This window comes from Ciconia boyciana, chromosome 1, assembly GCF_034638445.1.
Source record: "Ciconia boyciana chromosome 1, ASM3463844v1, whole genome shotgun sequence".
NCBI classification, from domain to species: domain Eukaryota; kingdom Metazoa; phylum Chordata; class Aves; order Ciconiiformes; family Ciconiidae; genus Ciconia; species Ciconia boyciana.
In genome coordinates, this window is record NC_132934.1 from 28,720,775 (window position 1) to 28,741,682 (window position 20,908).

Here is a 20,908-nt window from a genome sequence, read left to right on the forward strand (position 1 = left end):
TATTTGCCAAGCATCTACTATTTTACCCTAAGCCTAACAGTCCATTTGGTATTTTCTTATAGTAAAAGCGCATCTGTTCTAGAGAAACTGCTGTAAAATATGTAAGAAACTAACAGCTATAATTGCTCACTTGAGCAAGCTCACTTGAGTCTTGTAACAGCTAGAGAAATGGTGAAAAGAAGTAATTAATGACAAGCCTAAATCAAAATGAGAACAAACCAAACCATTCTACCTGATTGTCTGTGGTAGCTAGAGCTGGATGACTTCATTAAGATATTTAAGAAGCATATATCCAGGAGTGCATGACCTAAAATGATACCTTTTCCTCTAGGGAATGGCTTCATTTTCAAGTTTGGATCCAGACCCAAGTTCCCTCAAAGCTTAGGCTTTTATAGGGCTCCTTTTAAACACAAGGACTAGACTGATGATTGATTTATTCTCTTTTTTTTTACATGAACTCATCAAGTGGATATTTTTCTGTGGAAAATATCTTTGTAAAAATCCTTAGACGTTGTAAAAGAAAATAACTCTCAAAAGAATTCAAGCCTAGCCTGACCAATTTTTATTTTCAAAAGAGATATTTCCATTTTTAACATAAGAAAGGTATCTTGAAGAGCACATCTGAACAGCGAGCTAACTTCTTGTAGAAAACAAAAACTCCAGAGAGTTTCCATGGGCACTTATCATTAAGATCCAGTTTTGAAAAGCCATTATGAATCCCTCTCTAAATGGCACAAATGGTAAAAATATTTTTAATGTACAAAGATGTTCTCAATGTACAAAGAATATACAGTGTCAGCTAGCTTCTGTAGGCCAATAAGCAAGAAAAGGAAAATTTGGCAGCTCATCTGTAAATAAAGCATGCGCCCGTAAAAAGAATTAAGCATTTTTTTTAATGTAGCTAAAATTCTGCACTGAGAGACCTGCTTCAGAGAAAGCAATCATTCTCTATGGGCTTAATTACACACAGAGATACATCATTTTCTACTATAAATAAGTTAAATGCAGTTGATAATAGTAGAACCATATTGATGCTCATCCATTTCTTTTCCCTCTCCCATATTTTGGAAGAACTGCATAGTATTCTATGCTGTTTGGCATTTTAAGAGCTTTTTAAAAAGTTGGAAAACCTGAAAAAATGAAGTTGAAAATAGGAAAAAGCTGAAGTTTTAGTTTTTTATTATATATCTCTTGTTTGATAAGAAATCTGTGATATCATTTTAGTAAATAACATTCTAAATCATACAAATATTTTACAATTGCAACTTGTCGTATTTAAAGAAAACAGCAGCATAAGCCCATCAGAAGGCTAATGTAATTTTAATGTACCTCTGCATACGTTCTGTTATTCTGGTTTACAAAGCCATATTAGGTGCAGAAGGAAGAAGGGCTTTTTTATGGGTTAGGCTTTAAAGTAGCAAATAAGCAACATGGAGAGTCAAGTCAATAGGTGAGGAGAATTAGACAAGGATACCAGTTACACTCACTCGCCTTCTACAAGAGCTTGCTACCTAGTTAAAGTGCCAGCGTAGTGTCTATCATTTTAAATATCACAATGTTCACACAGATAATACACAGAAATAGGCAGGCTTGCATTTACTACACCCCATGTTTAATAAAAACATTTCTCATAAACAGATATTTCCAACTCTTGAATAGTCTTGTATGAAAACACTTACAATCTTTGCTTTTACACGCAACCATATATAATGAATATAATAGAACTGCACGGCAACACTTAAAAATCTACATAATTTAGGAACTGAAATTTTAGTTAACTGAAGTCATGTTTTGCAGTGTCTCACTCTTGCTGCCTAGTAAGTTGGTTAGAATTCAAATGCTATAGAAATAATGCTTCAAAGAAAACCGATCAAGTGCCATTTACAAAGGTACAAAATATACAGCAAAGTTAACCTCTCATTAAATAAAATATACAGATTAGCTGATGTTCCAAATCATTAGCTAACACCTTATTTTAAGGGATAAACTTCCAGGGAGCTTTTCCTCCCCGATACTGGAGAATTACACAACAGTTCCTTTCTCTGTATGCTTATGCAATGAGTCATATTCATTTTAGCTGCTGATAATAAAGGACTAAGCTGACCATTCTGCATAGCGGGGGCCAAAAATGATCCCTGGTGGACTTGCAGTAAAGGCAATGGGAAACCCTAGAGATCAGTTTCACTTAAGGTATCACAGCCTATTTAAATATTTATAGTAATAGTGCCAATCATGATCACTGTGGTGGCTGTTAAACCTCCACCAGAATTCTCCTGTAATCTAGCAATCTACGTACCATTAAAATAAAGTGTTGCCAAAATACTCTGCGTTCACTCTGTTGTTAAAATAGTGAGCTATGAAAACTGCCTGCTTATTCTTAAACTGACCTCCCTGATAATAAATGAGTTTTGGAAAAAAATAGCATGTTCCCACTTAAACCAGCCATTGTAATTTAACAGTTTGGAATGAATGGTAAGTGCTTGTATGTTAGGTTAGCAAAGAGGTATAACACCAGCTACAATTACAGCAGTGTCGCATCCCTGATGTTTACTCTTGGTCCAGGCGTATATTAACCATGGCAAAGCATCGGCCTATGCTCTGAAAGAACGGTACGACGAAAACATCTGTCAGGCTCTTCCATACAGTTTGCACTGAAGGCAAGACCATGAGACAGGTTTTCACGAAAGGCACCACAATCCTGTAAAAGAGAAAATGGAAGATTTGAAGATTGCTGCTGCTATAGCACGGGGAAATCAGGATAACCAAACACAAGTGTGAGATCTTATGGAAGAGGAAGTGATTTTATAACTCTACATCTCTAAACAAGTTGATTTTGCACTCTCACACTCATTCCCCATCAATTTTGTTCGCTCACAGCCTCACACCTGCGCATGCAGAAGCACCATGATGCATGTGGTCCTCTGGCCAGGATCACTTGAGTGCAACACGGGACAGGAGACACCAGCTTTCTTTTCATCGTGTCTCTGCTTCCTAATTGGCAATGCTGAGATACTTTTTGGACATGCCTTTTACAGGGGTGAACTTTTGCTGTTCTCTCCCTGCTGCTGGAAGGGCTGGTGTATGTGATATGCTGCAACCCTGCTGCCATCCCGCTGTGGCTGAAAGCGGGGTCATCCCCTAAGGACTCATTTGCAGTGTGGTCATACCTGAATGTGGGTCTCCAGGGCTTGACAGAAACACCACGTTCCCCAGTTTGATTGACTGGGAACAGCGCTCTTTACAATCTGTTCTTGCTCTGCTGTCTCTTCTGATGTTTCTTTTATCCATCGCTCGCTCTCACACACACAAACGCACAGGCACACATGCCATCGACATTCTGTCTCATTCCCACCAATCTACCATTGCTGTTACATGTTTCTATAATAAAACAGAAACAGTAAAGCAATATCCTGTTACAGAGTACAGAGCACATGCCGAACCTCAGAAAAATAGGATCTTGCTGATCCTGTAAAGTTTTTCATTTGTGGGTGAGAAACTAACATAGAATGAGGTCAAAACTCCTGGTCAGGGGAAAGATCTTTTTATTCACTCAGAGCGCATGCTTGGAAGTATTGTGCTTTCATCTCCTGAGCACTGGTAAGCATCTGGGGATGCTCTCCGTATGTCCCACTTCCAAAGCAATGTCATCAGTGGTGGCTTACGCCAAGCATACTAACGAGGGAGGTGAGCCAGAAGGAGCAGCTCAGCAGGGCCAGTGGATACATGGTAACTGACCACACCGTTTTAAGTTAGTCTCCTTTCTTAACCATTTACTGGCCAAAACCCCTGGTCATTTCACTAAGCTGGATGTTCTTACTTGGGTGCAGACAATTTAAATGTAAAAATAATGTATGTAATACTGAAGTGGTACTAGGGCAAGGTTTTAAAAAATCTCTGTGCCATATAGAACACATTTATTTCCTAAATTACGTAGAAGAAACTATAGATTCTCTTGATAAAGATAATAAACTGTTCTAGTTTGCTGTTGCATTCAAAATTTAAGATCCCAGTCCTGCATCCATATCATTCCACTGCAGAACTCTCATTGACTTTGGTTGGAATGACTGGAAATATTTAATTTACTATTTCACCACAGGTCTGAAAAAAAAAAGTAAGTATTGTGTATTTCCAATGAGTACCGCTCAGAATAACAAAGTAGAAAAAAAACCTGGCTCATTTTAAAAAAGTTGAAGCTTAGAAATGTAAAGAGTCAAAATGTATTATTTTCAGTGTTTATCTAACCAGATTCTCAGCTTTTATCATACAATGCAAGCAATACACTAGTACGTCTATACTGCACTCTAAGCTAACCCAGATGGATTTAAACAAGAATAGTTTTTCTAAAACCTTCTCTTCTTTTGTCTCTGCTGAAACAGCTAGTAATATACACACCATAAAGAACTGCGAGCGTTAATGGAATAATGTGTCTCTAGTTTTAAACTGAACCCTGTAAACTATGTATTTTATAACCACCTATAGTATCACTGCATATAGAATAGATAATTTCTAGAGAATAAAATTAGGGCTTCACCTGTTAGAATACAGCTGATAAACATAAGTCATGCAAAGGAAAAAAAGTGGTATTTCTCCAAGCAACACAAGGGAAAACACCAGAAATGGCTACTCAGCTTGTGTTGACTTCATCCCTTATCCATTTCCGTTAGTTTATAAAGGCTATGGCACTGCTCCTTTGCTGCCATCTAAAATTAATTTGGCCTAACTGAACTGGAGAGAAGCAGAAAAGCCGACATTTCTATTGGACCCTCTGTTGACAGGATCACAAAATACAAAACTAAACAAATACTACACTATGCAGAAGTTTCACAGAAAGTTGTAGTGAATCACCAGGATGTCATTAGGGAAGGCTGGAAAAGCAGTGATCATACTACTTGCAACTGCTGTAGAGGTCATTCACACAGTACCAGAACTCAAGCTCTTTTGATAATGTTAAATACTATAAATATAAACATGTTTTGGTACTATTTTATAATCTTTTAGCACTTGCTATCCAATTCTATGGTAAATGCACGCAAAAAACAATGTAGGCTAACTCCATAGGATGATATGTGAAACACAGAATCATAGAATCATTTAGGTTGGAAAATACCCTTAAGATCATTGAGTCCAGTCATAAACCTAACACTGCCAAGTCCACCACTAAACCATGTCCCTAAGCACCACATCTACATGTCTTTCAAATACCTCCAGGGATGGTGACTCAACCACTTCCCTCAGCAGCCTGTTCCAGTGCTTGACAACCCTTTCAGTGAAGAAATTTTTCCTAATATCCAATCTAAACCTCCCCTGGCGCAACTTGAGGCCATTTCCTCTCGTCCTATTTCTTGTTACTTGGGAAAAGAGACCAACAGCCATCTCATTACAAGCTCCCTTCAGGTAGTTGTAGAGAGCAATAAGGTCTCCCCTCAGCCTCCTTTTCTCCAGGCTAAACAACCTCTTGTAGTGAGGGGCCCAAAACTGAACACAGTATTCAAGGTGCGGCCTCACCCGTGCCGAGTACAGGGGGACAGTCACTTCCCTAGTCCTGCTGGCCACACTATTTCTGATACAAGCCTGATGCTGTTGGCCTTCTTGGCCACCTGGGCACACTGCTGGCTCATATTCAGCTGGCTGTCAACCAACACTCCCAGGTCCTTTTCTGCCAGGCAGCTTTCCAGCCACTCTTCCCCAAGTCTGTAGCATTACATGGGGTTCTTGTGACCCGAGTGCAGGACCCAGCACTTGGCCTTGTTGAACCTCACACAATTGGCCTCGGCCCATCAATCCAGCCTGTCCGGATCCCTCTGCAGAGCCTTCCTGCCCTCAAGCAGATCAACAGTCCCACCCAAGTTGGTGTCATCTGCAAACTTACCGAGGGTGCACTCGATCCCCTTGTTCAGGTCATTGATAAAGGTATTAAACAGAACTGGCCCCAATACTGAGCCCCGGGGAACACCCTTGTGACCGGCCACCAACTGGATTTAACTCCATTCACCACCACTCTTTGGGCCTGGCCATCCAGCCAGTTTTTTACCCAGCGAAGCACAGGCCCGTCCATGTCACGAGCAGCCAGTTTCTCCAGGAGAATGCTGTGGGAAACGGTGTCAAAGGCTTTACTAAAGTCTAGGCAGACAACATCCACAGCCTTTCCCTCATTCGCTAAGCGGGTCACCTTGTCATAGAAAGAGATCAGGTTAGTCAAACAGGACCTGCCTTTCATAAACCCGTGCTGACTGGGCTGGATCACCTGGTCGTCCTGTACGTGCTGTGTGATGGCACTCAGGATGATCTGCTCCATAACCTTCCCTGGCACCGAGGTCAGGCTGACAGGCCTGTAGTTCCCCGGGTCCTCCTTCCGGCCCTTCCTGTAGATGGGCGTCACATTTGCTAATCTCCAGTCATCTGGGACCTCCCCGGTTAGCCAGGACTGCTGATAAAGGACTGAAAGTGGCTTGGTGAGCACCTCCACCAGCTCCCTCAGTACCCTTGGGCAGATCCCATCCGGCCCCGTAGACTTGTGTGTGTCTAAGTGGTGTAGCAGGTTGCTGACCATTTCCCCTTGGATTATGGGGAAATAATCTGCTCCCTGTCCCTGGCTTCCAGCTCAGGGGGCTGGGTACCCACAGAACAACTGGTCTTACTATTAAAGACTGAGGCAAAGGTGGAATTAAGTACCTCAGCCTTTTCCTCATCCTTTGTCACCGCATTTACCCCCACATCCAATAAAGGATGGAGATTCTCCTTAGCCCTTCTTTTGGTGCTAATGTATTTATAGAAACATTTTTTATTGTCTTGTATGGCACTAGCCAGATTAAGTTCTAGTTGAGCTTTGGCCCTTCTAATTTTCTCCCTGCCTAACCTCATGACATCTTTGTAGTCCTCCTGAGTTGCCTGCCCCTTCTTCCAAAGGTCATAAACTCTCCTTTTTTTCCTGAGTTGAATATGAACATCCTAGCAACCATATGACTATGCTAGCAACCATATGACTATGCTAGCAAACAAAGCTAATTAATGTAAATAACTTTCAATTTTAAAATAAAAGTCAGTCTACTTAGAAAACAATTACTTAAACACCTTTCCTCAGAGAAGAAAATCCTTTACACCCAAGAGAGCAGTAAAAGGTATTTTCTAACTTTTAAAATATGTGAGTGTGTCTATATATGTATCTACATGTATCTAAGTACGCATCCTGTTCTACATAGGATATGTTATCCTACCGTGTGGCATTTGCAAATTATCAGAGGGTGTGATGTGCCTTCCAGGGAGTGACCAGGCACACTTAAAAAATAAATAACCAAGCACCATTAGAAGCTATGTATTTATTTTTGTGACCTGTCAAATAAACATTAGCATATACACCTTTTACTCACAATGCTGTGGGTTTACCCCAGTCTGCACTTCTATTCACAGAGATGGTAACCGCTTGCTTGAGTAATGTCTAACAGTGGAAGTAAAGTCGGCATATACCCAGGATATCAACATTTACTGCAATATTGGTACTGCTACTGTTACCACATAGTACAGCATTGGGAAGAAAATCGAAGCTCTGTCGAATTTGGCATCTAAGCTGAAGCGTACCCAAGGTATTTCAACTACCTATATGACCTCTCACTAAATCTTGCTATGTATATATACCATAAAATACCCATCCTTTCACTAAGTAGAAAGAATCACCTCTTTTGGGAACTGTTGAACTGAAAAGAACAAATTACCCCATTTTTTTCCATGCTATCCTATTTTCTCTTCTTTCTGTTCAAGGCATGACATCTACAAAATTATACCCGTCAACCTTTCTCTTGCTCACATTACTTTTTTTCTGCTAATCCCTGAGGGAACATTGTCGAGAACCAAACACCTCTTGGAAACGGCAGAGCACAATTTAATTCCCACTGATAAGGGTATTTTCAGTTCAAAGTAGCTCAACTTTTCACAGAGTTGGGCAATGTGGTTGGAGTAATCATTCACTATTAATTCAGATTCCCGCTTCACTTTGAAGCGGGAATCTGAATTAACATCTTCTCCTGTATAGTTTTTCAAAATAGAACCTCAGACATGTCTTAATGCTACTTTTCAAATACTACACCATTCAGTGGTTAAATTACCTAATTCCAAGCATGCACATGTACTACATGATGATTTTGAATTAAAAGTCTTGCATGGCTCTACAATACAAGCAAGCATTGTGAACCGATGGCTAAGTATCACCTAGCAGTTGCAGAGCTTCTTGTCAACTCTCATTAACCCTTGGGATACTTATGAGCGAGGCAAGAGATAACCACCAAAGCCTTCCAGGACCCAGACATAGTATATGAAGTGCATTAAAACCAAATATTACATATGCCAGGACCTGGGTAGACTGGAAAAGATAAAACTAAAAAGGAAGCAAGACAACATCCACCTACTTCCTCTTCAGAAGCCAAGGGATATATACTGGACATGAAAGAGGAGACATCAAGGCAACACCAGATCATAAGGTGGGTCTTCGTGGCATAGCTGTACTGTAATTTCATTTCAGACAGCCAGTAGGGAGATAGTTTTGGGGTTGAGTATGATAGCAATAAGTTATGTAAATGGAGTTGTGGAGAAAGAGGTAAGAGATGATGCATGTCCATATCTACTTCTCTGCATATAAGTCCCTGGCTACTTCTTAGCACTGTGAATGGAAGTTTAAGCTGAGAGGAACTCGGAGTACCTACTGCTCCAGCTGAATACAAGAGCATAAAGCTGGCTGAGTCCTTGTGCTTTACAGCCCATCTCAGATCCAAGACTCAAGTTATGGATCCTCAAATGAACCTCTGATTCTTAGCATAAATATGCAACATACCAGAACACTATTCAGACAAGACTACAAAAAAGCATATATGAGATTCAAGGGTCAATTTCCAAGAGGTGGCAAACATGTGGCTTGGAACAAGAATCAGTCCCTGATCTATAATAAATATAATGATTTTGCATGTGCTGCCTGGAAAACCAGCAGTGTTCCGCTCATGTTCAAAATCAATAACCTTAACATCCTCAACCTAAGGACATGTTTAAAAGCTTGCTAATATTCACAGAAAGATGTTAAAACTCAGTCTGACAAATTCTGTCATGCATAATCTGTGGTAAGCATGACGACCATCAGTAAAGGAGGAGAAATGTGGAGCAGTAGCCTTCCTTGAACTGGCTTGTATGGAGGTCACCAGCCTGCTAGCTTGGCACAGTTTCAGCCCATCAGTATCTTTTATCAGGTAGTGTAAAACTGGATTCTGGCTCAAGCAGCCAGTTTGAGAACAGGAACAGAATATGCTCCATCTTTACAGTTAAAAATGAAAATTAGAGTGTATTATTACATATTTCTTACTCAGCTTTCTTTTTCTTCCCATGAAGTCACATATTTGCTTCCTTCCTTAGCAATCTTTTTTCTGGTGAAAGACAACATTTACTGTCAGGTATGAGGGGGCAACTCATGAGGTGCCCTTGATGCACGAGGAATGGCGAGTCAGACTTTTGTGGATTTTTAGCATGCTGACAAAACTGCAACAGCATGTGTGACAATTAACAGAGCTTTGTGTCTGAGCACTTCCAAAAGTTCTTGAAACACCTTTGAATTTAGCCTCAGGAAAGGCTCCCCAAAGACAGATCAACATCATCATCTCACTGGTTTGGATGATAAAAGCGAGGCACAGAGACTCTGATAAGCCCTCCTGCAGGCAGCCACGTGGGAGGGTGTGCCCAGGCTTTTCCCATGGCATTTCAACAGCTGAAGACAGAGTTATAATGGAATTCCCTTCCTCTCACCCACAAAACAAGGAGTTACTATTTTTTTCAGACCCAGTGGGACTACATGGGAGCCAGCACCATGTGCTTAGGGTCCCTATACCTGCACTGCTCCTGTGCTACCCTCTCAAATGCAGAAACTTTGAATGCCTTACTCCCAAGAAATCTGGAACATGGAGAGCTGCAGAGAAGCTAACTTAGTCTCAGTGTGTTCCACCTTTCTGTTGGAACAAATCCAGCTTGTGGTTGTGGGAAGATGAGACAGTGCTGGCTTTGGATGGCACTGGATGGGGTCCAAGGGGGTGCAGATAGCACTACTGAGTTACATGATTCTTTCACACCCATCCCAGATGCAAGGAAGATCAGAATGAAAGATCACTTCTGGAGTGACAATGAACGTAGGGAAAGAAAATTAGTTGTTGGGGAAGCAAGTGTGTTCACAGAAAGTCAAAGGAAACTTTTCAAATGAAGTGCCGCATTCAGACAGTCCTATTTCAGATGTACTGAGAACCCACAGTTCCTGAGAGAGTCACTAGGGACTACTTGCATAAATAGAAGCTGACCTCCAAGTCCTGGTTCAGTGAAACTCATGTCTATGTATCCAGGCTGTGAAATCCAGATACAAGATCATTCTGAAGCACAAAAACTTATTACAGTCTTAATAAATCTGGCATTGATGAATTCTTCCGTAGATATTCCACTACTGGAAATGTAATCTCACCGTACCCTTTTGCAGTCACGTGGTACACTACAGCACAGTGACAGCTGACAGACCTAAAAGTCTGGGCACACTACACAGTGTTCATAGTAATTTGGGGACCAGAGAAGTAGCAGGTGGGCAGCTCTAAACTACATTGCAACTCCTTTGGATATTATGCAAACTCTATGCTCCAAAATTCTAGTTGATCAGTTTTCGAATTGGCTCACGACAATGTCATCAACCCAACCTTCCATTCCACTTTCAAAAACTGAAATCTGCATCCACAAGATTGCAACCACAAGCTCAGATAACCAATGTATTCCTATCGCTTTGAGTTTGTTTCCAAGTTTCTGGATTGTATTTTGTTTTCCTTAACAACTTCTTCATGATTCTAGTGTTACCCAAGTCAAAGGAGACTTTGCGCAAAACCCATGTATACGGAAAATCCTGGTTTGATATCTGCATTCACCCCTTCCTCTGCAGCCTGCTGCATTCTCAGTTCTTTCCTCAACCTCATTCTTTTCCCTGCCTGTCTTCCTTCTCCACAGTCACCTGCCTTTCTGGTCTTGAGGTACTCTTTCCTGATATTCTGCCAGTATATTCTGTTTAAAGTACACCAGGTTTGCTGTGACTTGGAGGGCTACTGTATTTGCCTGTGAACTTGGGCCATGGCCAGAAGCAGCTTTCCTGAGCTCAGCAGGGTTGTTTTGCTTAGGTGGAATGCTGTGGGGCACTGCACCTAGAGATGGCCATGTACCAGATGCAAGGCAGTGACAGTAGATTTTGTGGCAGTAGCAAAGAAAGAGCGAGCTGGGCCCTCGAAAGCTTTCTTTAGTCTGTGAGGAAAAAAATGAGAGAAGTAACCGTACTGAGAAGGTGTCAGGTGTAAGTAATACTTCTGCCCAGGTCTTTCATTTCAAATACACATGTTTTAAGAACTTCTGTTTTTTTAACTCCAGTTTAAAAAAAGCAAACAATCATTATTACTACTCCAGAAGCCAGCTGGGGCTGGAATGCATTGCGGTAGGTGCTGTACAAATGGTAAAACAGGCTCTCTGCCCCAAGGAGCTTACACAGACATGACAGACCGCTGGTAAAAGCAAGGCAGGGAACTGAATCACAGCAAAATCATTGTTTACATTTCTCTCCCTTTAAAAATAAAGCAGATAACATAAGCTGGTCTGACTACCGGTTGGAAAGACTGATCAACGGTTAGGCAGTAATTCAAGAGGCGAGTTCTGCTGAGCTGTCTGCAGAGCCCACGCACTGACGAGCAACAAAACGCACTTACCAGATATGCAGACAGCTGAGCACCGCGAAGACGATCCCCACAACCAGGGCCAGCGGTATGGCAAGGACCAGAGTCAGGAGCCTGTAGATCAGGTACTTGCTGAGCTCAAAGAGAGCGTGGCTGCAGATCCAGACTTTGTCGAAAGAGTGGGTTAGCTCGGGCTCCGCGATCACATCCTCGAACCCCAGCTGGAAGAAGAAGCGGCTCTGCCGTTACGCGGAGCCGGACGAGGGGAGACCGCCAGGTACCCCCGCCCGCCGCCCCGCCGAGGGCTCCGGCCCGGCCGCCGCGGGCTCCGGCCCGGCCGCCGAGCCCCGGCCCCGGCCCCGCCCGCCCCGCGGACCGGCGCAGCTCCCGCCGGGCCGGCATCCCCCGCCGCGGCCGGCTCGCACCTGGAGGTGGGCGTTCAGCCCGTGCGGGTCGCGGTCCAGCTCGTCCTCCGCGCCCTTCTCCGCCTCCGACAGCGCGGGGCCGCCGCTCCGCGGAAAGCTGTCGTCGTCCATGAAGATGCGGGTGTCCGCCTTCTCCGTCTCCAGCCCCATGGCGCTGCCCGCCGCTCCGCGCCTCCCGGCCCGGCCCGGCCCGGCCCTGCCCTGCCCCGTCCGCTGCCGCGGCGCCCGCTGCCCCGCCGGGCTGGGGCGGAGCGGGGCTGCCCGGGACACGCCCCGCGGGCCGCGCCGGGGCCGGGGCCGGGAGCAGCCGGGAGCTCCCCGCATCGGGAGCCGGGGTGAGCGCTGCGGGCAGCTACGGACCCGCCGCCCGAGCGTCTGCTCGCAGCCCACCCGCCCCTCGGCTTGGCGGCCGCTTCATGGGCCGGGACTTGCAGCCGGGCTCCCCTCCAGCTGTCCGCAGCCGCCGGCCGTGTTTGGTTTCCCCATTCATCGGAAATCCCCGGCCGGCAGGGGATCACGCATTCACTGCGGGGTCATGCTTTCGCTGCGGCCTCACGCATGACTGAAATTTGTAGGAGCAAGCGTTTGTGGCATTGCAACAACAGGCAGCGCGAAAAAAGTTGAGGCCGTTGTGCATTGGGCCGGTTTAGGTCGCATCTGCTGCCCTCTTTCCAGCCGTAGGGAGTAAGTGGAAAAGAAGGGGGGAAGAAAGGTGTGTTGCCACTGCCCCCCAAGGTTCCCGTGCCCAGCCCCACCGGTCTGTCACACTTCAGCATTACTTACTTGGCTCACACTTGCTAACCTGCCTCATTGTTGCCGCAATAAAGTAATGCATCCATCATTACAAGCTATTATTGTGCCTTCCTTGGATTTTACTTCAGTTCATGCAAATTATTTCCTCTGTTTTATTTGAGAACATGTTTTAAGCCTAAGAATGATCTATATAAAAGTAAGAAAATGCCTATAATGACTGCTAAAAGTATTTGATAATATATTTGATAATATAAGGCAGCGTGAGCTCATGAGCAGTCAGGAGTACATTCTTGCTGCGTTCAATAACCATGATCACTTGTCGCTCTCAGAAGTGACATTACTAATCAATGATCCAGGCTTGTTAAACTAGAAGGAAGCTGGTACTGGTAATTTTCTTTACTTTTCACCACAGCATTAAATTAAGAATAGCTTTAATCTTTGAGAAGCTCACAGGAAAGCAATATGAAAATAACTATGCAAGGTTTGGGTAGGAAATCACCTAATACAATGCTCTAGACCATATCGCATTGTTCTTGACCGCATAACTTCTGCAGAAAAGCTTTGCATCTATGTATAACTCATGTTGATGCTTTTTTCTCCCACGCTGATGAGTTTAGTGATACTGGTGTCACGTAAATGGTTTGGATCCAGCAATGTAGCTGTGGCTCATTAAGTATAAAAGCAAATACGAGTTTACAACAGGTTCAAATGCAAGCAAAGAACCAGTGTGATGACTCGAGACATACTTATGAGCTGCATTTCTACCCTCCGCAATTCCTCTTTGTTCCATGAGTAGGAGGAATAAAAAAGCCAGTTGACAGACTTGAGGTTCAGACCCACCCTTCAGGGTGCTTATTAGCCTATAGATATGGGGACCTGAGTGCAGCCCAAAGGCATTCAGCAGGCTTCTGGTGGCTGCTTGTGTCAGGCACAGAAATTTGGGTTTGATGCTGCTGAAAAGCAAGGTAGGAGCAACCAGCAGAGGATCCCAAACTAATGCCTTGGCTACTGAAGTCAGAGCATACTGGTTTATGTCAGCTACTTTCTACCTTCCCCCTCACTAGAGGCATGGCTGAGGTGCATGTGCACAACCGAGGAGCTGCTTTTGAAAAGGTCTACCCATTTCCCAACCGCTCCTGCTACATCTCACTTTACCAACCAGCTGGAGCAGCAAGTCCATAGCTCTACTTGCTTAGCTCCATCTTTGCTAAAAGCTAGGGGGTGGTTCTTCTTGGAAGGTCGCCCAAATCACAGTCTGCCACTGAAGAGTGATCTTGCAGTATCGGCCCCCTTTATAAAAAAAACAACTAGCACTTTTAGTTAATGTCCATCTGTTTTTTGAAATCTGCTAATGTAATAGCTGATAAATGTTGATGTCTGTCGAGACAGCACTGTGGAAAATGAAGAGTTTTCCTTTGTAATCTCTGAGGATTTGAGGATTTGAAATAAAGTGGTGATGCAATTGCTCCTGAAAGAATAATATTTTTCATGAAAAGCCTGTTTAAAAGCAATAAAAGCTCAAGGCTGTACACAACTTGGGATGTGGTTTATTAAGAACCCCTTAAAACATGCTGTTTTCAATAACTCTGGTAGTTATTTGGGAAATTATTTATATATGAATTATCAAGTGAGGTTGATGGCAGAGCCTGAGCAGTGTCAAGCTCTGATCCCTGGCTTTTCTGGCAAACGTACAGAAAACAAGGAGGCACATGCAGTGTTCAGTAGGGGGGACTTTTCCAGTGTCCCTCCCCAGGGCTGCCAGGCGCAGCTTTCTGTCAGCACGGCTGGACAGAACAGTTCAAAAGACAAAAGTAAGAGTAGAGAGCAATGACCACAAACAGGGTGGAAATATTCTCCAGTCTTATATAATGTGTAACATCCTTTGGACAGATACTTGTTTTTAAATCTCTGTGTAGGTAACAGCCAAAGAATTATATCATGTAATGTGAAATTCATGTTTCTATGTGTGTGTTTCCACCCTTTGGCCCAGGTGTAGTTCTTTATGGTGCTAAACTTATGTTTGAAGGTCCCATCAGCTATTGAGGAGCTATAATGTATCTCCATTTTCTAAGCATTATGCATTTTGCTGCTGTATTTTTAACAAGTGGAAGGGTAAAATTGTTCATTATTACAACTTCTTTGTATTAGAATAGTCTCTCAGAACTTAGTGCAGTATAGAGTGCACTAACATTGAACAACAAGTAGTCTCTCAAGGAGTTTGTAATCAAAATTATAGGCCCTGGGATGACTGATAGATGCAGATGTAAAGATGGGGCATCCCAGGAAACAAGCAAGCCTGTGGTAAGCTCAGTAGTTTTATTACTGTGTTTTCATACACATTGTTGGAAAGGGAGTTTTAAGAACTGGTTTGGAGCAGGATTATGAAGACGCACCTTGCGTGTTCACAGCAATTCCTCTGAGGCGTGAAGTGCAGCATAAGGGGAAACAGTTCAGCTCAGACACAGATTTTTGGAAGAGGAAAGTTCTCAGCGAAAAAGTTTTCATATTTGTCAGTGACAAAGAACGGGTTAAGTCGGTTATCTTCAGACTCTAAGCAATGTGTAATTTTACTAAGAAATGTGGAGTCAATTCAACATTTGTTTTATAAGGATGTTCCTGTTTAAGCTTTGAGCATTACTTTGATTATTGTAGTGCTTTATATACACACAGAAGCTGTCTTTCCTGACCATGGCAAGGATGTCAGTTATATGTCTTTTGGCAAAAGCTTTCACAATTATACTTTAAGTTTGAGAAAGCTCCCCAGTGCTTGCAACAAGACCATGGATAATGGCCAGTTGGGCCTCTTCTATTCTGTTTTGCTTGTCTGGATTAGTTTGATTCTCAGGGTGTTCTTTTCCTCTTTCCCCTCTCCCTTTTATAAATTTTTTCTAACCTGATCTAAAGTGATCATATCATGATTATCATAGACATAACAATTTAAATTTTCAAAGAGATAAAGCACAAGGAATCCTATTAATTTCTCTTGTAATTTTATTGGAGTTTTAACAGATGTGTACTTCAAATATGTTATTTTCTTTTCAAGATCAGTATTGAAAATCTTAATGATTTCAGAGGAGCTGTAAGAAGAGTCTTTTATTTTACCCTCATATCTCTATGACATATCTGGGGAATTTTTGTTACTACCATTTCACAGATGGACTACTGGGATACAAAATGTCAGATGGGCTCTAAATATTTGTGTACCTTAGGAATGAGGTGTAAAAATGGTGGCTGCAGCCCTCACCAGGCCATGCAGTGAGGGTGGAAGGGAGCACTGCACAGCTGAGAATTAATGAAGTGAACCAGGCAGTGTTAGTGGAGAGCTTGCAACCCCTTTTCCCAATTTTCCTCCTGATAAATGCGTGCCTGGGTGTAAATCCATATGAAGGAAGCAGGTGTAGTGAACTGAGAAATTTGGGTGGCATTCAGGGATGTGCAAGATGAGTTAAAATGAGGTAAAACCTGAAGGATCTTGGAGATTAAAGATATGGATTAGAATCTAGATTTTCTTGTTTTCACAGTGGGCAGATTAAATACCCAGATTTGACAAATATAGAGAGGTTTAAGCTGCAAACTCCAACACGTTGTCTTGATGTAGCCGTATCTGTATAAGAAAAAAAAAAAAAAAAAAAAAAAATTACTTGTTTGAAGAGTGTACATAAGAAAAGCTGATGGGAGACTTTTGGAAAAAGTAGGTGCATCCTATCTGTGCTAATTTGTCACCGCGGAAGCAATGACTCTTGACTTGTTCCATGAAGAAGGATAATTAGGTCCTGTGTGTATGGAAACTCCCTTGCTCTCGGTTGCTTTTCTTGTAGTTTTCTGCCCTGTGGAGTGTAAAATTCACTGTTTTCGGTGATCAATCAATGTAAACAAACATAAGCCGCAGCTAAACATTTATATTTATTTTGCCAAATTATATCCAAAGCTGCTGAATTTAAGCCAAAATCTTCTATGAAGACAGGTTTTGTATGTGTCAGGGTGAAAGCTGCTTAGAGAGTCAGAGTAGACATGACACGATAAATGCATTAAGGTCAAAAACTGGTTGCAGAAATGATTTTAGGATTTTCTGGATCTCCTTTAGCCAAGCTAGGTTAGTGTAATAGAGATGTTTATAGTAGCTTTCAGCATAGTCTCTGACTAATATGAGAAAGGAAGAAAGAAAGTACTCCCATGAGGTCTCTCGAGTTACTGTTTTGATGATTTACCAGTTAGTGCTCAAATGGTCTCCAGTGAGGGGGGGAGAGAGTTTGCTGTTTAATACCGACAATGGGAATACCGCTCCTCACGAGCAGATGGAGAGCATGGGGAATAGCAGAGGGGCTGGGCTCAGACATTTTTAGACATTTTTTTTTCTTTTCTACAATCAGTAGAAGTCTGGAAATGTTTCCAATGTGTTTTCATAATTCATTCTCATCTATTTACAATTTTTTTTTCAATTTTTGCTTCTTTCTGCAATTTATAGGATGTATCAGCAGAGCTGTTATTAATGTGCCAGCATATATTACAGGGTAAAACTCACAATGAGTCAGGGGGACCCACATTCAAGTGCTGAAATAAATGATGATCTAGTGAAAAAAGTCCCAGGTTGGGATATGGGGGCTGACTGCACCTGTGGTACGTACTTCAATGATTACAGCAGTACGGGGACTGTTATAATCAATGTTTCCGGTGTGCTTAAGCATGTTAAAGATTATAAGGAACCCTCATGGGCTTTGAGAAAGTATTTAAGACAAGTCCTGCTAAGTGGGCCATCCGCACGTTGTAAAAGGTTGGGAAAGAGATAAGGGGTATGGAGAGCTGCTCAGCTCTGGATGGCAACTCATGAGCCTGTCCGTGCTCCAGGCCTGCCAGAGCTGGGGAGGAAAGCCATCATCTGCTTTAACCTTGCAGCATGGTGGTGAAACAGCCAGCTGCTACTGTTCGGCTGACTGGTGGGAGCTCGTTAAAATGTGGTGACCCAAGTGTTTATGACCGTTTATTCATATAAGCAGAACAAAGACAGGCATTAAAGTTTGGTGTAGTGTGAAACCAGAACCTGAATGCTGATCAGAACTTCAGAGCTTGTGCTGTTTGCCCACTGAAATTAAAAAGCAAAAGGGGTATTGTGGAGGAGGTATGCACACAGGTCTGGTGCTGGTGGGATCTGCAGGAAGAACCAGAAGATTTCTTCATGAGCATCCAACAGTTAAACTGGATTCTGATGGAAAATCATTATAAAAGCAGTAACTGTGCTTGGCCACTCTCTACTGCAAACTTTCTGTGATTAGCTGTCAGTGATGGAGGGTCCTGCTCTTTAGCTTGGATCACACCGTGTTTTCTGGAGATTGCTAAATGCTCTGGTTTAATTAGGACTCTGCTAATGGTTGTTTTATACTTCTGTTGATGGAGGGTTGCTTTGCAGGACGTTAATGCCTGGTGGGAAGCCGGTGATGACTGGGGATGTGAAGCAGGGTGCCGTCATTGGTGGATGACTTTTTTAAAAAAATGAAAATCAAACCCTTCAACTCAAATAGCTGCCACAAGCTTAGGTGCTTTGGACATTTAACAAAAAAACCTGGTAGTTTTTTCTGAAGATGCAGATTCCTATCCATTCAGCAGCTAGATCAAATATATCTCAGATCTGTTTATGAAAGCCGTCCATCTGGAATCTGACTTTAAATGTGACAATCACTTGATTTAGACTAGCGTGGTTTAGTTTGTATTTCTAAACCACACTTCGGGGGTTTACTACCACTAAGTTTTCCCGATGATTTCTGCAACTTGCTATTTAACAACTTTCTGTGTTGAAATCTCTTTGATCTTCTCACAGGTTTCTGTTCTTTTCATGCTTTGGATATGGAAGGGGAATACTGAGCATGTTATGCTTGAATTAGGTCATTCTCTTGTGCAGTTCCTTTACAAAAATACTTACGATCTGATAAACTACTTATCCTAAGAATGCATTTTTGGTCTGTTTGCAATATGGTGATGAGCCAGAAAGTCTCCAAGGAATTTAGGACATTCTCAGCAATAAATTAATCCAACCTGAGAGAAACAGCAAAACCTTTTTTTTTGCTAAAATATAGACAAAAATATTTTCCATTCTTATTCATCATATAGTTTTAGAATGGCATATTGGAAAGCCAGAAATATATATGGGTCAGCTGCATACAGAGTGATGAGTTTTTCCTTTCCAAGGCATTGGCCATTTCTACACTTAGGGTTCATAAGGATCTGACTTATACTTGCACAAGGAGTGCTTCACAAATGCTATTGTTGGTTTCTTTTCTTAATGTATACTTTATTTATCTTTTTATAGTCTGATAGCTTGGTTGAATCTTGACTTCTTTAGGTAAATTAAGTAATTTTTGAGGTAAAACCTTTCCTTTATGAAAATGAATGCTGTTTTGTGAAAAGTAGAATTTGCAGAATAGTTTTTCAAAGGGCATACAATTTAAAAACATCTGCTTTGAAAGCTCCACTGAGAAGAAAGACGAGGAGAGAATGGAAGACAAGTGCCCATGTGAGCAATTAATATTTTTGCTAATTATTTTGAGTCAAAAAAGTGTAGTTGTTCCCATTCTTGAAGGTGCATTTACATTCCTTCTTGCTGTAAGAATTCTCTAGTATGACTTGGCCTTCCCCTGCAGTGTCCATGCAACTAGTCCATGTATTATGACACACGTATATATAAATATATATACATATATATACATTATATATACAAATGTATATCTATTACAGTGTTTTGCTCTGTCCAAAGAAAGGAGATAGGAGCAGATAGAATGCAAAGTTACTTTTCAGAAAGGATGTATATGATCAATAGTCAAATTCTAGCAAACTGTGATTAACCTTCTGAGGCTACTTCTGAGGTTTTTCCCTCCAGACCGCTCCGTCCCAAAGCTACGTGCTCTTTCTCTTTCTGTCTGTCACATAGCTTTCTATTAAATCCAGATGGAATAAGGAAACTCTTGCCTAAATGAGTCAGCAGCACCCAGTGAGTTCAACAAATGGTGAGAGAAATTATATGTATGTGATACTTGCATCTTAAAATTTCCTTCAGTGTTAGTGCTTGTGGCAATGGTGGTAGGAGACATAGCAGAGAACAGTGACTAGGTTAGGGATCAGTTTGTTCTCCAAAACTGTTTTGACCAGAGCTAGATGATCCTTGAATAAAATGCCAGCTATGCTGTCTTAGTAGCAAGGAACATTGGATTGTGGAGATGAACTAATGAGAACAGGAATAAGAATTTTTAAGAGACCTCTGGTAGACAGTACTGGGAGAAAAAAACTTTGTTAGTCCCTAGACTAGCAGATCTTGTACACATTCCATGCTTGGGAGACTACTCAGTCTATTTTGGAAATCCAGCATGCATTTTTCTTTTCTTATTTAGTTGCCCTTCCTCTTTTGCCATAAAAGTCCCTCTCTTTTTGTATTCATGCCTTTCAAACTGTAGATTGCTGTATCTCTTTAATTGTCATAGAGCCAAGGTCTTAAAAATCCAGTTCTATTTTAGTCACTCGCTATGTATCAGTCTCTCCAGCTCTCTGATCATTTTTGCTGTTTTCTGGACTCTTTCCATTTTCTCCCTCGGTCTTTCTGATAGTTAGATGGCTATAACTGCATGTAAAATTCCTGGCAGGCACACAGAGAGTAAGGTCATCTACAGATAGATTTTCACCTCCCTTCTTTTTGTCATGTTGTGTTTGTGAAAGCAGCTCAAAACTGTTTTGTTTGCTTTACAAACAACGAATTTAGTTTTTTAGTATGGGCTCTCTCAGGCATTATAGCTTTAAGATTAATCAGAATAAATGCTTGGCCTCCACTGCTTCTGTTTATGCCAGCTGAAGGTCTGCCCCTTTTTTTTTTCTTTAGGCTGCTTCAGTTTATAGCTGAGCTTTTTTAAATTTTTTTATGTGTGTGTGTGTGTGTTCACGTTCCTTCATTGATGCTATTTATCACTTTTCCATGGCTTTCTTATTTTCCTCTTTGACAAATAATTCTCTGTAAAGAGAAATGTGAGAGACCTGTTA

General features: G+C 42.0%; 1 protein-coding gene across 1 annotated transcript; it reads right to left on the reverse strand.

The window, feature by feature from the left end:
* Positions 1-1,304: 1,304 nt before the first annotated feature.
* Positions 1,305-12,537, reverse strand: CAV2 (caveolin 2). Its single transcript, XM_072861583.1, has 3 exons — positions 12,140-12,537; positions 11,748-11,935; positions 1,305-2,698 (listed from the first exon to the last, which is right to left on the reverse strand). Exons 1-3 carry the CDS (start codon positions 12,461-12,463, stop codon positions 2,548-2,550), a joined length of 663 nt encoding a protein of 220 aa, XP_072717684.1. The 5' UTR covers positions 12,464-12,537; the 3' UTR covers positions 1,305-2,547.
* Positions 12,538-20,908: the final 8,371 nt, after the last annotated feature.

Bases quoted from the DNA above. Each gene is read 5' to 3' on its own strand.
- CAV2 (XM_072861583.1), bottom strand. From the start codon at position 12,463: ATGCGGGGAGCTCCCGGCTGCTCCCGGCCCCGGCCCCGGCGCGGCCCG. The intron at 11,936-12,139 runs GTGCGAGCCGGC...TTCTTCTTCCAG, and splicing joins GGCTGAACGCCCACCTCCAG to CTGGGGTTCGAGGATGTGAT. The intron at 2,699-11,747 runs GTAAGTGCGTTT...TCTCTTTTACAG, and splicing joins CTCAGCTGTCTGCATATCTG to GATTGTGGTGCCTTTCGTGA.